This window comes from Cebidichthys violaceus, unplaced genomic scaffold (genome assembly GCF_023349555.1).
Source record: "Cebidichthys violaceus isolate CVI_PGR_0920_01 unplaced genomic scaffold, fCebVio1.0.p SCAF_151, whole genome shotgun sequence".
NCBI classification, from domain to species: Eukaryota; Metazoa; Chordata; class Actinopteri; order Perciformes; family Stichaeidae; genus Cebidichthys; species Cebidichthys violaceus.
Window position 1 is genome coordinate 70,674 of NW_027176320.1, and position 14,797 is coordinate 85,470.

Here is a 14,797-nt window from a genome sequence, read left to right on the forward strand (position 1 = left end):
TTTTTGATTATTGTTAATTGAACTATGACTTCTGAGCTGACCGATCAGTGGATTATATCTCTGACAGGATTATGTTTTTCTTTGTATACTCAGTGGATCGGCTTGTTTTAATCTCTTTCTACACACACACACACACACACACATAATAAGAAATAAAAAGGAAAAGGTCGATGTTTTATTCTGAAAACTACAAAGCTCAAAACAACAAGCATTCAACCAATCCAGAGTTGTGTGATAAATGATCAAATAGCACAAAATATTAATGACAAAAGTTATAATATCCATTCACATTTGGAAAAAATAAATGAAGAAGCACACTTTTCTGCTTAATCACAGCAATACAAACACTACAATGATAGACCTCTGTGGTCCTTTTGTTTTTAAACCCACATCCCTCTCAGAAAACCATCAGTGTGAAGGAACAGCGTCTCTCTCACACGAGAGGATTGTTACGATTGTAAATCTGTGGACGGACACACACGCACACACACACACACACACGCACACGCACACGCACACGCACACACACACGCACGCACGCACGCACGCACACACACACACACACACACACACACACACACACACACACACACACACACACACACACACACACACACACACACAAGTTGCATATAAGCAATGAAGAGCTTCTTGTTGACGACGCATACAGCACACGTGTTTTTATAAAAACGCTGAATCATAGTTACTTAAAAATGACAAATAAATATGTACATCCCTGAAATAAAACAGCAAAACCAAACTAAATGAAAACGATGACATTCTGTGTGCTAATAATTATATGAACATAGTGCTAGAGGGGGCCAGTCTGTCACTTTATTGTATCGACAAATTGAAATTCATCCCGTTATCTCTCTGGCGCTGCTCCTCGCGGTCTCCCCCGTACAAACATTTATTAATTCATTATTCTATGAGAATATAGAACGTCTCAGCAAAGTCTGACGGCACACACACGTCAGTGCAGTCGTGTCTCGACCAGAGATAATACTAACGCGTTCGTCGGTGTGTTAACGGCGGGCAGAGAGCTGCAGCTACACACACACACACACACACACACACACACACACACACACACACACACACACACACACACACTACTGTCATTTCTTTTAAGAGAGACGCCCTTTGGCAGCTTGGTCAAATGGTTCAGGAGTTCCTTTTATTCACAACCAATCCATATGTGTGTGTATATATACATATATATATATATATATATATATATATATATATATATATATATATATATATATATGTGTGTGTACATATGTATATACACACACACATATATATATATATATGTGTGTATATATGTATATATACACACATATATATATATGTATATATATATATATATATATATATATACTGATGTCACAGCTCCAACAGCCCTGCCGTGAGCACACACTGTGGAATCATTTGACATCGACTACAAACCTCTACAATCAAAGGCGTGTTTTGAAGAGATAAAACGTCTAAAGGTGTGTTTAAAACTCGTAGTCCTTCTCCGCCATGTCTATCGCCCAGGCAAACTTCTCCCTCTGGGTCTTGTTGTAGATCTTCTCAATGGGAACGACCCATTTCTTGCACCTGGAGAGGAGGGACGACAGATCATGTTAAGGTGAAGAGTAACCACCCACTGCACACACACACACACACACACACACACACACACACACACACACCCTGCTGAGTACCTCGCCGCCGCTACGCTAGGCACACAGCTTTGTGAGGCTAATTTGGTTTTTGGCTAGAAGATTGTTTGAAATGATTTTTTTACGCTGACTATGACTTGTCGCTTGTTTTCTGGACTCTTTATCTGAACTCTGGGAGAACGACTGTGGAGGGAACGAGAGGAAAGTAATAGAAAGTAATCAAGTACTCCACTGAAATACAGTTTTGAGATACTTGACTTGATGTATTTCCATTTTCTGCTGCTTTAAAAGGGAGCAATGTGTAGCATTAAGGTATAATAATATAATATTAATATGTGTGTTTTCTTTAGTGTATAATCACCTGAATAACACGTTGTGTTTCCGTTACCTTACAATGAGTCGTTTACACGAATGAGTCCGAAAAGACGAAAATGAGTTTGCACTTCCGGTTCCCCGGTTCTCCAAATTAACGTGTTTTTTTTTTTTTATGTGATTTTTGGTTAAATGCCTCAAATATCTATAGCTTAACATATTTTAAAGTTTTGTTCTACGATGTGAAACGCGTTGGGTAAACACCCCTCTGAAGTGTTCTTTCACAGCCTAACGTTAGCGCTTCACTGCTGACGATTGCATTTACGCTTCAGAAATGAAATAAAAGTGGAGTTCATGTGTGTGATAATATAAATATCAATAAATATAATTGTATGTGTGTAAACCAAAGTAATATTATCAGAAAAAAATTGAATATTGCTACCTCTTGTCATTTTCTTGTTGACGTCCTGTACATTTTGTAAAATGATTCTCCAGTAAACTCCCCAAATACAGAATGATGACAGAGCATAGCATCAACGTAGCAGACGGTCCCATATGAAGGTAAGCAGTAGAAACAGAAGACCGCTCTCTGCAGATTGGACTCCATGTTTTCATCCCCGTCACACATATTCACACATACTGTATTCACACATGCCACTGTACATGTGTAGTTTCCCATGCGCCGCCCCCCCCCCCCCCCCCCCCATCCCTCACACTCTTACAATCAGGGCAAAAAAAAAAAAAACACGGCGCATTCCTGAATCCATTGTGCTTTGAGGAGGAGGCTCTATCCATAAATAGCCGTGGGGGGGGGGGGGGGGGGGGGGGGGCGCGAGTAAAAAAAAAAAAAAAAAAAAAAAGGAGGGCACCGAGCTCTGCTCCCCCTTTTTTTCGCGGTGGCCCCGCCCCTCCGCTGAGCCACAGACAGCTCCTCATTGACTTCCCACATGGAGGAAGGAGTGCTGCTTTTCAGAAACAAACCCCATTGTTCCTCGCGCTCACACGCTTTTCTTCCTCTTATTTTCCTTCTGCAGCGTTTTTATTTTGCTTGTGCTGCTCCTTTTCCTACAATGCAAGAGCATTTCCTGCCTAGATATACCCCCCCCCCCCCCCCCCCCCCCCCCCCCCAGAGACAGCTGGCCTATTAAACAGTCGGTGGCTTACTCGTTTAATGTCACCGTAACACCTGTAATCAGATAACAGTTAGCGGCGAATGAAACGGAGGTAGACGGCTTCCGCTGTGCCACAATAAATACCATGCGACGGAGATCCGGGGATCCAGGTAGTTGAGCTTGGAGGTGCCCAGAGCGATCTGCTTGTTCTCCTCTCGGTCTGTGGCCTGAACCTGGAGCTTCATCAGCTGCTCCTCTATCCTCTGGACAGCTTTACGCTTCAACTCCACAACCCTGAGAGACGCAGCGACAGAAGAAGAGGAAGTATAGTCAGTGAAAAACACACGTCATTGACATTATGAGGCTGAGGTCTGTTCAGAGAACACCAGGAGGCAACTCCGGTTCTGAAAAGTGAAGCGGATGCTTCATGTGTTAAAGCTGCATTCTCTCTAGTGTCCACCAGGGGGCGACTCCTCTGGTTGTATAGAAGTCTAGTCTAAAATGACTCTACTTCTCTCTTGATTTATTCCCTCAGTAAACATTGTAAACATGAGTTTATGGTCTCAATCTCTAGTTTACAGTCTTCTTCAATACAGCATGATGTTCATTTAGTACATTATGGAACATTTAGAGTCAAACAGACCATAAAGCAGGGGATGATTTAAGGGCGGGGCTACACACTGATTGGCTACTTAGCTAGCTTGTTCCACCAAGCTTTCATGCTCCACACACTGACGTCTGTTGTTGCTGTGTGACGCTCTACAAATTAAAGTTCAAAGAGTCTCCACCTGTTCCGTCTCACCCAGCGACTGCTGCTAGCCAGTTCCCAGTGCTATTCAGCGACAAAAATACGTCAACGTTTTGTTGCTTTTGTGACGGTGATCCGGTCCAGGCTTTCTTACTTTTTGCTCTTGTCATCATGGGAAGCCTTGTGTTCAGCCTTGGCAGCCTTCAGCTGCTTCCTGGCTGCAGACAGCTGATTCTGTTTCTCATCAATCTGCAGTTATCGCGACAAAACAAAGAAGAACCTGCATCACCCGTACCCCGAAGCAGAACATCGTAGCTTGTGTATTGAGGGACGACGACAAAAAGCGAGGAGAAGTCGGAGCGCAGGTTTTTTTTACCTTGGTCTGAAGGTTCTGCATGGACTTCTCAAATGTTTTGGGTGGAGCTCTCTGGTGGTTGCAGAGGATGGCCACCGCCCGGTTGGCCCGGTTGTAAGACAGGACTTTAGCTGGGAGGCTGTCATCAGCTGGAGACCCAAACGTTAGATAGATAAGATCTTCTCTGAAGACATATTTCTGTTCATACCGTCACACGACGACACGGATATTGATCAACTGATCCATGTGGTCTCACAGACATAGTGCCTCGTATACAGATGTCACGGTTGAAAATGTCTCAAAACACCACCTACTGTCTCAGAGTTAATATTATTTAAGAATATATATATATATTGAGAGTTATGCAGCACGTTGTGTCAACTCTTATCGCCATTTTTAGCTCATTAAAAAGTGCAAAAACAAGCACTTTTCATGTGTAAAAATAGTGCTAAACTGTAAAGAGTGAATGCGAGTTTTAAAACCGTGTTGGGCGTCTTTAAAGTGACACTGCATGTAACTCACGGCAGGCCAGTTCCTTGAGCTGCTGCTGCAGGGTGATGGAGGCGTTGTAGGTGCGAAAGACCTTCGCCGTCAGGCCGTCCATCAGCTCCTGAAGGTGCTTGTTCAGGATAGAAGTCTGCGGGAGACGGCGAGGAAAGAAAAAAAAACACTAGAGATTTAAAGAGTTCGCTTCAGAACCTGAAACTTCGGAGGCAGATGTTCACGTGTGTGTGCGTTTCTTACATTCAGCCTGTCGAAGAGGTCGTCTTCAGGCTGCTTGTTCTCCAGGAACAGCTGGAGGTTCTTAAACACCTGACAGGAACAACAGCAAAGATTCAATAATATCTCCACAGTGTGTCCGTCACTCTCATTCAGTAAACACTGCTGAGTACATCGCTGCTACACCGGCAGCCATCTTGTCTTATGTAAGTGTCTTATATTTAAGTGTCTTAGATATATATATATATATATATATATATATATATATATATATATATATTTTTTTTTTTTTTTTAACGTTGGAATGAAATGTGTTTTTGTGGGTTGTATTCATTCAGTCAATACAGCAGTGGTCGCTGCAGACACACCTGGTGGAGATCTGCACTCTACTGATGAAATCACTCACACTCAACACTTCAGACTGACAGTGTTGAGTGTGCGACCGCGTGTCTGCCAGATGGGGGCGCTACATCAGTTCTGTTCATGGTGACAAGTGCCGCTGGTTCATTCCAGGTCCATTTCTCTCTTGTGTGTACTTCTATGGGTGAGTCAGGGGTGCAGAGAGGAAGTGTAGCCAAACAGACGGTGCCCAGGCGTGTTGAAGAATTTGTGACTGAAAACAGAACATGTGTTGTGTGTGCGTGTGTGTGTGTGTGTGTGTGTGTGCGTGTGTGTGTGTGTGTGTGTGCGCACTCTGGCAACAGCAGGAAGCAGACCACCCCGAGGCAGCGCTGACGGAAAGCTTTTAGTGCCTGATCACCTGTCTGTGCAAACATCCTCCTCAGGGAAGCGACGTCTTATCTCATTAACACTTTATTCTCATATCTGTCAAACACACACCCAAACACCACCCTCATAAAGACCACCCTAAACTTGTGCTTTAAGTTGTCGTTCTCACCCTCTTCTCCACGGGGATCTTGTTGTAGTAGCGGATGGAGTCCTTTCCCAAGAAGTCAAACTCCACCACGTACTCCTGGTCGTCCATCTTGGGGTACAGCTTGATGTGCTCCACCCGCAGCGAGCAGCAGCCGACGGTGTCCGCCGTCTCGCCTTCCTCCTTTTCGTTACCCGCTCTCAGTGCAAGCTACAGAAGTAACACCAAAAAAAAAAGGTTTTCTCAGGCTCTGCTCTCTGAACTTGTCTTACCGGCAGTAAAAAAGCCCTTGTGGTTAACGTGTGTGGGGATTTTTGGCGGCATCTAGTGGCGAGGTCGCAGATCGCAACCAACTGAAACTTCTCCCGTGTGCCACACGTGTAGGAGAACTACGGTAGGCTAAGCGGGAACATGAAAACGTTTGGTAGTGTTTCGTGTTCAGGGCTTTGTGGCTGAAGTCACATTTGTTTGTTAGGTTTAGGAAAAGATCAAGTTTCGGTTCAAATAAACCCTTTTCGTGCGGGCTTTGTTTGTCCATTCTGGGCTACTGTAGCAAAAATGGCGGCCGGATCTGTGAAGATATAAACTTCTCATTCTCAGCTCGTGAAAATACAACCATTCCAACTTTCAGTTTATGGGGATCTTCTGGCAGAAAATAAATATACTTTTAATAACTATGTCTTCCTGGTTGCGATCTGCAACCTCACCGCTAGATGACGCCACATCCTACACACTGCACCTTTAATATTCTATTCTATTTACACAAATACATGATGGTGTTCTTAATAAATTAGTGTTCCTATATCGTGACAGTGTTACTGTATTTCTCCTCACCTTGTCTATGAAATAAAGGGCCACCGCTCTCTGCCGGATCCTCATCTCTTTTGACTTCCAGTCGTCTCTGTACTGGGTACGGATGCGATCCACACACTTCTTCAACCGACGAGCAGTCTCATATTTCTGCCAGTCCTTCTCTCCCTGCACACACACACACACACACACACACACAATTTTTTGTTTCCATCATTGAATAACTGGTGAAATATTTACATTTAGGATTAAGTCCGTTATTTTAGAGTTGAAGCTGAGGGTACCTTGATCCTGGAGCTTGGATTCAACATGATGTACTTGATGGATCCCTGGATGTTCTCCGTCCAAGAAGCCAGCCAGGTCACCTTGTTGTCATGCCGAACCTCCTTCCACTTTGTCCCTGGAGGAGGTTTAGGCTGCTTGGAGTCCCTGCAGAACAGAGGCAGGTTTACTAGAAGTAAGCGTGAAACCAGACCGGACAACGCCGTGGTAGAGAGCTGTCAATCAGTGTGTAGCCCCGCCCCTAAAGCATCCCCTGCTTCATGGTCTGTTTGACTCTAAATGGACCATAATGTACTAAATGAACATCATGCTGTATTGAAGAAGACTGTAAACTAGAGATTGAGACCATAAACTCATGTTTACAATGTTTACTGAGGGAATAAATCAAGAGAGAAGTAGAGTCATTTTAGACTAGACTTCTATACAACCAGAGGAGTCGCCCCCTGATGGACACTAGAGAGAATGCAGGTTTAACACATGAAGCTTAGGATTCACTTTTCAGAACAGGAGGTTGCCTCCTGATTTATTTCAGACCTGAAATAAATTACCTCCAAAAAATATTTGGGCTTTCTTTTTATCCTAATGGGTCAGTCTAAGATTAACATTTTATCAGAAAAACCACGGCTATGGGGTATGTGGGGAAAAGTCTTCCCGCTGTCTATAAATCACAACATGGCCGTTAGAAGATGGACGGCAGGAGATGAAGTGGAAAGAAAGTGAAAACAGGTGGTCGAAAACAGGCACTGAAGGGTTAACAGAACACAAAGAAAGAGTCTGCATGAGTCCTTCTGACGGACTGATGACTTCCACAAGGACACACTTAATATATTCTGTTGTATGTTCACACATTACCCTTATAATGCACACACAAGTCACACAATGTACTTTCATGTGACCTCACCTACAACGGTTCAACAGGGCCACCTTGTGGTAGAACCTCAGTACTAGACATACTACAACATTAAGTGTTTTGTGTTCTTCCTGTGCATAAAATAAAGTCATGGTCCACATAGTGTGAGGGGAGGGGGCGCACAGAGATAGACAACCATTCACGCTCACATCCACACCTACGGGCAATTTAGTCATCACTTAACCAAAGCTGCATGATTTTGGGGAGAACATGCAAACACACCGTCCAGCCCGGGAATCGAACCCCGGCCCAGTGTGTGTCACCACACCACCGTCTCTCTGAACCTTTCAGAAAAGCTCTGGTGAGGTCAGTGTAGAAAATGAAGGTGGAGCTTGTTTCTGGACGTGTCTGTCCTGAGCTTCACAGACAGACACGATTATAACAAATGAGAACATTTTTTATTTTTATTTTTTATGGCTTTACAGCTTTCAGCGCCATACGCCTCGTCCTCAGCTAACGTTGCAGCTCTCAGATGGCGCGGCGACAAAGCTCATCTACACAAACTATGAGGTCAAGTATCCTGTAAAACGATGTAAAACAAATAGATAGAAGCATAAATAGATAATAAAAAACAAAGGGGCGATGCTTGTCTATCAAACAACGGTGGTTGGAGCGGTGGTATCGAGATATTGTTGCCAGAAACAGACGCTATGTAGAAGAAAAAAAGGAACTATATCCGTGGTGGTGATAACGGTGATAGCGGTGATAACGGGGATAGGTGATAGCGGGGATAACGGTATAAAGGTGATAGTGGTGATAGTGGTGATAGCGGTGATAGCGGTGATAGCGGTGATAGCGGTGATAACGGTATAAAGGTGATAGCGCTTATAGAGGTGATAACGGTATAAAGGTGATAACGGTATAAAGGTGATAGCGGTGATAACGGTATAAAGGTGATAACGGTATAAAGGTGATAGTGGTGATAGCGGTGATAACGGTATAAAGGTGATAGTGGTGATAGCGGTGATACCGGTATAAAGGTGATAGCGGTGATACCGGTGATAGCGGTGACACCGGTGATACTGGTGATAACGGTACAAAGGTGATAGCGGTGATAACGGTATAAAGGTGATAACGGTGATAACGATGATAACGGTGATAACGGTGATAGTGGTGATAAAACAGTGATAACGGTGATAGCGGTGATAGTGGTGAAACCGGTGATAGCGGTGACACTGGTGATACTGGTGATAACGGTATAAAGGTGATACTGGTGATAACGGTATAAAGGTGATAGCGGTGATAACGGTATAAAGGTGATAAAAGTGATAACGGTGATAACGATGATAACGGTGACACCGGTGATAACGGTATAAAGGTGATAACGGTGATAACGGTGATAACGGTGATAGCGGTGATAACGGTGACACCGGTGATAACGGTATAAAGGTGATAGCAGTGATAACGGTATAAAGGTGATAACGGTGATAGTGGTGGTAGCGATGAAACCGGTGATAGCGGTGACACCGGTGATACTGGTGATAACGGTATAAAGGTGATAGCGGTGATAGCGGTGATAGCGGTGATAACGGTGATAGCGGTGATAGCAGTGATAGCAGTGATAGCAGTGATAGCAGGGAAAACGGTGATAACGGTCCGTTATAACGGTGATACCGCTGACGGTGAAGTTACCCACTTGCTACAGTTAATGATGATGTCTTCAGGTCTGATGCGTCGTTTCAGCATCCCCATCTTCGGGTGATCCCCTCGCCCTCGGAACAGTCCCGGCGGCTCGATGCGGAAGTTTCCGATCCTCTCCTTGTGGTTGTCCATGATGCAGAAACCGTACTCCTGGAGGAGTCTCTCATTCTCCTCTTTGATTTTCTGCAAAAGTGCATGAAAATACAATTAAAACAAAAACACAACGACGGTAATTTGAATGTTTTCAGGGGATGGATGCAGGCCGACCTGTTTCTCTGCTTTTGACATCTGTTTCCTGGCTTCTGATTGGGCCTTGAAGTACTCATTCATCTCACCGAAGTCGCACTTGTTCAGGTCGCTGAGCTTTGATTTCTCCTCCGATGTCATTTCCTAAAAGGTGACAGAGAAGACTTATGAAACGTGCACGGACTGAAACGCGTCACGGCGGCTGAAGATCATCTTCCTCACCTTCCTCCAGTCCTTGAAGAAGTTCTTCCTGAAGATGTCCTTGGTGGTGTACTCGTGATCCAACATCTTGGCGAAGAACGTAGCTACCTCCTCGGCAGGAGCATTCAGTTTCATGGGCTTACCTACGAATACAGGAAAATAAAAATCACATTGGAGTAATTATTATTAATATTCCAAGATGGCGCCAAACTCGAGGCTTCAAAACATCAGTTCACAAACCAGTGAGTGACGTCATGATGACTACGTCCACGTCTGTGGTTGATACCGATATAATATGTTTCTAACATCATAGTATATATGTGACGAACTCACCATCATAGTAAAACTTGACTCTGTCAGGCATGGCTTCATACGGCGGTGCAAACACTGGACCCTTGTGCTCAAGGAAGCGCCATTTGGATCCGTCGGTGGCTCGTTCCTCCTCCCACCTGACGACGTGGAACATCCAGCCCGTGAGAGAAAAAGACACAAAACACGGCGGCCCTACTTCTCAGTGGCTGTTTACATCAGCGTAGCTGTAATTGCTGTGTGATTTCCCGAGGAAAAGAAACTATTTTTGATGAGGAAACTAGACAACGCCTCTCTCGTCCCCTGAACGCCTCACTGAAGTCCCTTCAGAGCCCCTTCAGACGTGGACTAAGACCACCGAGGACCACCTCAGGAAATCTTTTCTAGCTGAGACCATCAAACTATATCTCCTCTAATAATGGTGTCAGTATTACTTATTTTACACCTAATAATTATCTCACCATTTCCACTTCTCCTCCTCCTCTTTTTTGGCTTTCTTTCCCTCCGTGGCCTTCTTGTCTTTTGTCTTCTTTTTGGGCTTGATGTCCTTTAAAAGCGAGTGAAGAGGACAGGATGAATGTGGAGAACACAAACGTGTGAGAATGTAACCAGCGCAAACAAAGAAGCGTGACGAACCTCGTCCTCGTCGTCCTCTTCGTACTCGTGTTTCCTCTTCTTGGCCTTCTTGTCGTGCTCCGTCTTCACTTTTTTGGGCTTGTATTCAAATCTGAAAAACAAACGTATCGATTGGTCTCAGATGACAGAACAGGGAAGCGTAAAGATCTGGTTTTAAGTAAATCTTGTCTCGACGCCCACCCTTCGTCGTCGTACTCTCGTTTGGACGTCTTGTTGTGTTGGGGAGACGAGTAGAAGCCGTCGTCTTCTTCGGGTTCGCTCTTAATGGAGGCCGGACTTCTTTCTCTACGTCAGACATCGAAGACATTGAGCTGAATATTAGCGACGAAACATCTCGATGATCACAACCAAACGACGGCAAAGCACAAGAGCACTTCTGTCCAAAATGTCTTTCATTTTCACATCTGACAGGACAAAGTTTACCTCACATATCCATTCTCCTTCTCCTTTTTTGGCTTTTCTACATGGGATGTTTTGACCTGTGGGAAAACGGGGAAACATGTGAAGTAAAATGGACTGAACTTGAACTGGACAACTTTTTAAGTTGATGTTAGAAAGTAAAAATGCTGTCCTGATGAAAACATTGAGACTTAAAGGCCTTAGAGGCAGACGGACGTCCCGTTGACGAACCTTGTCCTCCCTCCTCTTCTCTTTGTGTTTCTCTCTGTGCTTGTCTGAGCTGCCGTTGCTGTGCTTCAGCTTCTCTTTGTCTCTGTGTTTCTTCTCAGAGTGCTCCTTGTGTTCGCTGAAGGTCAGACGTGGTCCAGATGTGCAGACACAAAAAAGATGTCGTTGACAAAACACATACAATGATAAAAACTACTTTTAACTAACAAGGACAATGAGGACGGAGACAAACATCCTTCAAAGAGAAAGCATGACCAGCGTCCCACAAACACTTTAACATGTCACGGTTCTGTTAACGTCAATGAAATCAGCAGAACGCTCTTATTATTAAGGGTTCTTCCTGAAGGGATGAGGTTCCACCGAGAACCGTCTGCTACTGAAGAACTGAAGGGTTCTTTGTGAAACTAAGGGTTCCATTGACAAACTCTTTCATCCAAAAAAACGTTTTTGGAAGAAAGAGTCAACAGTTAAAAGATTCTCTCACAGCCCCAAAAACTGAACTGGGAGTGTTGTGGGTTTTCTCGGCACCACATCAGCCCGGCTCTTTAGGAACCTCATGAGGCCCAACGCTGCTGCTGGACGCGGTTCCCATGGCTCACATGGTTCTAGTCAGCATCTTTATTCCTCAGAGTGCACCCTGGGAGATTCTGACAGTTCTACACGTATAGACTTTTGTCATTAAAAGGTTCAGATTCGACAGCTAAAACCTGCAGCTCATAACAGGAAGTGAAGCCGACGTGTAAATAGGAGACACTAAAAAAAAAAGGTCTTTTTGGGAGCTGTAGAAAACCTGCAATGGTCCGTTTATATGCAAAAAGAAGAAGAAGAACTTGAGTGTGGTCCTCGATGAAAGCAGCAGAACTCCTACCTGTTGCTGTGCTTGATTTTCTCTCGCTCCTTGTCCTTCTTGTGGTCTTTGTGTCGGTGTTCTTTGTGCTTGTCTTTATGTTTGTGGGTGTCTGCGACACAAACGAGAGAGAAACCTGTTCAGCAGAAGTACACCTTGTTTTGTTTTTTTGCTAAATGTGTTTATCTGAGAATCCATTTGGTCGTCCCTTTGTGTTTATTTGAGCTGAGAAGTGCATGAACACAAGCAGACAGAATATTTAAAAAATCATCTGTCTGCAAGCGATGCTGACATCAAGACGGTTGTTTTTCTAAAATGTTATGATTTAATGTGCAAATGAGGTATGTGCTAATGTTCATACATGTCCAGAACATAAATGTGAACATTGGATAAAGGCAGGGTCAAAATTTGTGTTTTATGTAAATCAGAAATCTATTTCCTCCATGTGTTTATTAATACATGTATAGATGAGTGTGTGAGTGGTGTGTGGACAAAGCCCTCAGTAGAAAGCTTCAGCACACAGAGGAATGAAGGTGTGAAGTTTGGTGGATGTCAGAACTACTGAAGTGGAGATTTCTGGATCAGAGTGTGAGAAAAACTCCATTGATAGAAAAGCTCCTTTAAAGAGACGTTTAGTTAAAGTCCAGACATTTAGAAGAGTCTCCAGGTGAAGAGGGTCACAACATGAACTAGTAGATATCACCATCACACTTCACCACTTCATCACTCACAGCAACACCAGCAGCTATTCTGTTACAAGTTCTATGAAATGTGATGTTTAAATATGCAAATGAGGCGTTATGTAAAGGTGACTTCTGGTGGATTTAGTAGAAATCTACGGACGTAAACAAACAAAGTGAAATAAACCCCTGAATCTGTATTTAAGATGTTTTCTCTCCTCTAGTCTGACAGAAGACGTGTTATGGAAGTGAAACAGACCAACATCTCTATATTGACCAGAGCTCTCTGTTTAATATTCATGTTATTCCACTCCTCAGTGATCCGCATCACGCCCGACACGCTGACCTACAATCCTCCATCTTCATCCTCTGTGGCCACACCTGTGCGGCGATGAAGCCGTCAGCTTCTCTCAGTGCAGCTATTCAAATGATTTACTCTGTCATTATCATTTATGACACGGGGTCTAATATTAAAATGTTCCCCGCTGAGAGACAGACCTGTTTTGGCTTGATCATCACCTCGTGGCGCCCTGTTGTCATGGCAGTTTTAATAAACTGGTTATTATCTGCTCTATGAAACAGTAACGCACATCCCCAAATAATAATAAAAGCAAAATCAATTCACACACAGTGCTTTGCTTCACGTCAGGCATCAATTTATCCTCCACGAAGAACAGAAAGCGCTCTGAACTTTGCAGGAGTGCTCTATGATTTGTGCAGATTAAATGTACTGATCCATGCATATATATGCTTTTAATAATAATGCAACTTTCTCCTGTGTGACTTGGAAGTTGTTCACACCCATGTGTGTGCAGACATAGAGGCCTGCAGCACAGAGATGGAGGCCGGGTGTCTGCTGCTGCTGCTGGTGATGGTGCTGCTGGTGATGGTGGTGGTGATGGTGAGATACGGGGGCCGAGGAGAGCCGATCAACGCCCAGCTCTCGCCTCCATATCACGGCACACAGTTCGGCCGCCGCACGCAGAAAAAGAAAATGGCGCAGAGACTAAGTCCTCAGCCCCAAATCGGCCACTTTCGGCTCCAAAATTCACCGCGATTGCACGCGCATGTTGTCAAAACGGAGCATGCAAAATGAACACGACGCCAGGCCCCGTCGGTGCACACAGACGGATTTAAAATCAGAGGCTCGCAAGTGTGCGTTCCAGACCCTGTTTTTGAACAATAGCCGCAAGAGAGTGGAGGAGAAGGGACTTAGTCTCTGGGACGCCATTTCTGTCCTTTTAAAAAACTAAACTGCAGACAGATCGCGACTCCGGCTGCAAACCAGAGAGAATAGAAATGAAAGAAACCCTCATCAGAGGACCTACCGCTTCCTTTGGATCCACAATTGACCTGGAAATTAGGAAAAAAGACGATTTTAATATTGCAATTTTGCAAATGCCGGTAAGCTCGGTTATTCAAGTTTCAATAGGCACACAAATGAACCCTGAAAATGCATGGGATTTTTTATTTTTTTGGGCAACAATAAAATACATAACACGACACAATCCTAAAGTTTTTACAAATAGGAACTTATTATATTAGCTGCAGCGCTATTCCACATAATTCGAATTCACACTCGGCCAGTTATTACAAAGGAATGAACACAAAGCTGATTATTATGAATATGATGTATTGACTATAAATGGTTACCTGCGAGTTCCCGTGCGCGTGATCTCCGCTCATGGTCGGGCTGTTTGTGTGCGTGTAGAGCCGGTGAAGTTATTGTCACAGCGGACAGCTGTTCAGGATGCAGAGGCTCAGGGAAACCTCTGCCGAATGGAGTCCCAGCGTCTGCACACTGCGCATGCTCACAC

At 44.1% G+C, this 14,797-nt stretch overlaps 1 protein-coding gene across 2 annotated transcripts; it reads right to left on the reverse strand.

Annotated features, from left to right (window-relative positions):
• Positions 1-1,396: 1,396 nt before the first annotated feature.
• Positions 1,397-14,744, reverse strand: LOC137872241 (DNA topoisomerase 1-like). Of its 2 annotated transcripts, none has more exons than XM_068710382.1 (21): positions 14,634-14,744; positions 14,309-14,333; positions 12,322-12,412; positions 11,457-11,571; positions 11,250-11,305; positions 11,022-11,111; positions 10,827-10,917; positions 10,652-10,737; positions 10,215-10,330; positions 9,903-10,024; positions 9,702-9,824; positions 9,430-9,617; positions 6,886-7,030; positions 6,626-6,769; positions 5,816-6,001; positions 4,942-5,010; positions 4,720-4,834; positions 4,219-4,346; positions 3,997-4,091; positions 3,239-3,388; positions 1,397-1,605 (listed from the first exon to the last, which is right to left on the reverse strand). In XM_068710382.1, the coding sequence occupies exons 1-21, from the start codon at positions 14,664-14,666 to the stop codon at positions 1,503-1,505; spliced, it is 2,271 nt and encodes a 756-aa protein (XP_068566483.1). In that variant the 5' UTR covers positions 14,667-14,744; the 3' UTR covers positions 1,397-1,502. The 2 variants fall into 2 exon arrangements, with proteins under 2 accessions (XP_068566483.1, XP_068566482.1); XM_068710381.1 differs by having other exon boundaries at positions 11,007-11,111.
• Positions 14,745-14,797: the final 53 nt, after the last annotated feature.

Excerpts from the sequence above, each read along its gene's own strand:
- LOC137872241 (XM_068710381.1), bottom strand. The coding sequence starts at position 14,666 with ATGAGCGGAGATCACGCGCACGGGAACTCGCAG. Across the intron at positions 10,331-10,651 it reads GAGGAGGAGAAGTGGAAATG|GTGGGAGGAGGAACGAGCCA; the intron begins GTGAGATAATTA and ends CCACGTCGTCAG. Across the intron at positions 4,092-4,218 it reads TGCAGAACCTTCAGACCAAG|ATTGATGAGAAACAGAATCA; the intron begins GTAAAAAAAACC and ends CGATAACTGCAG.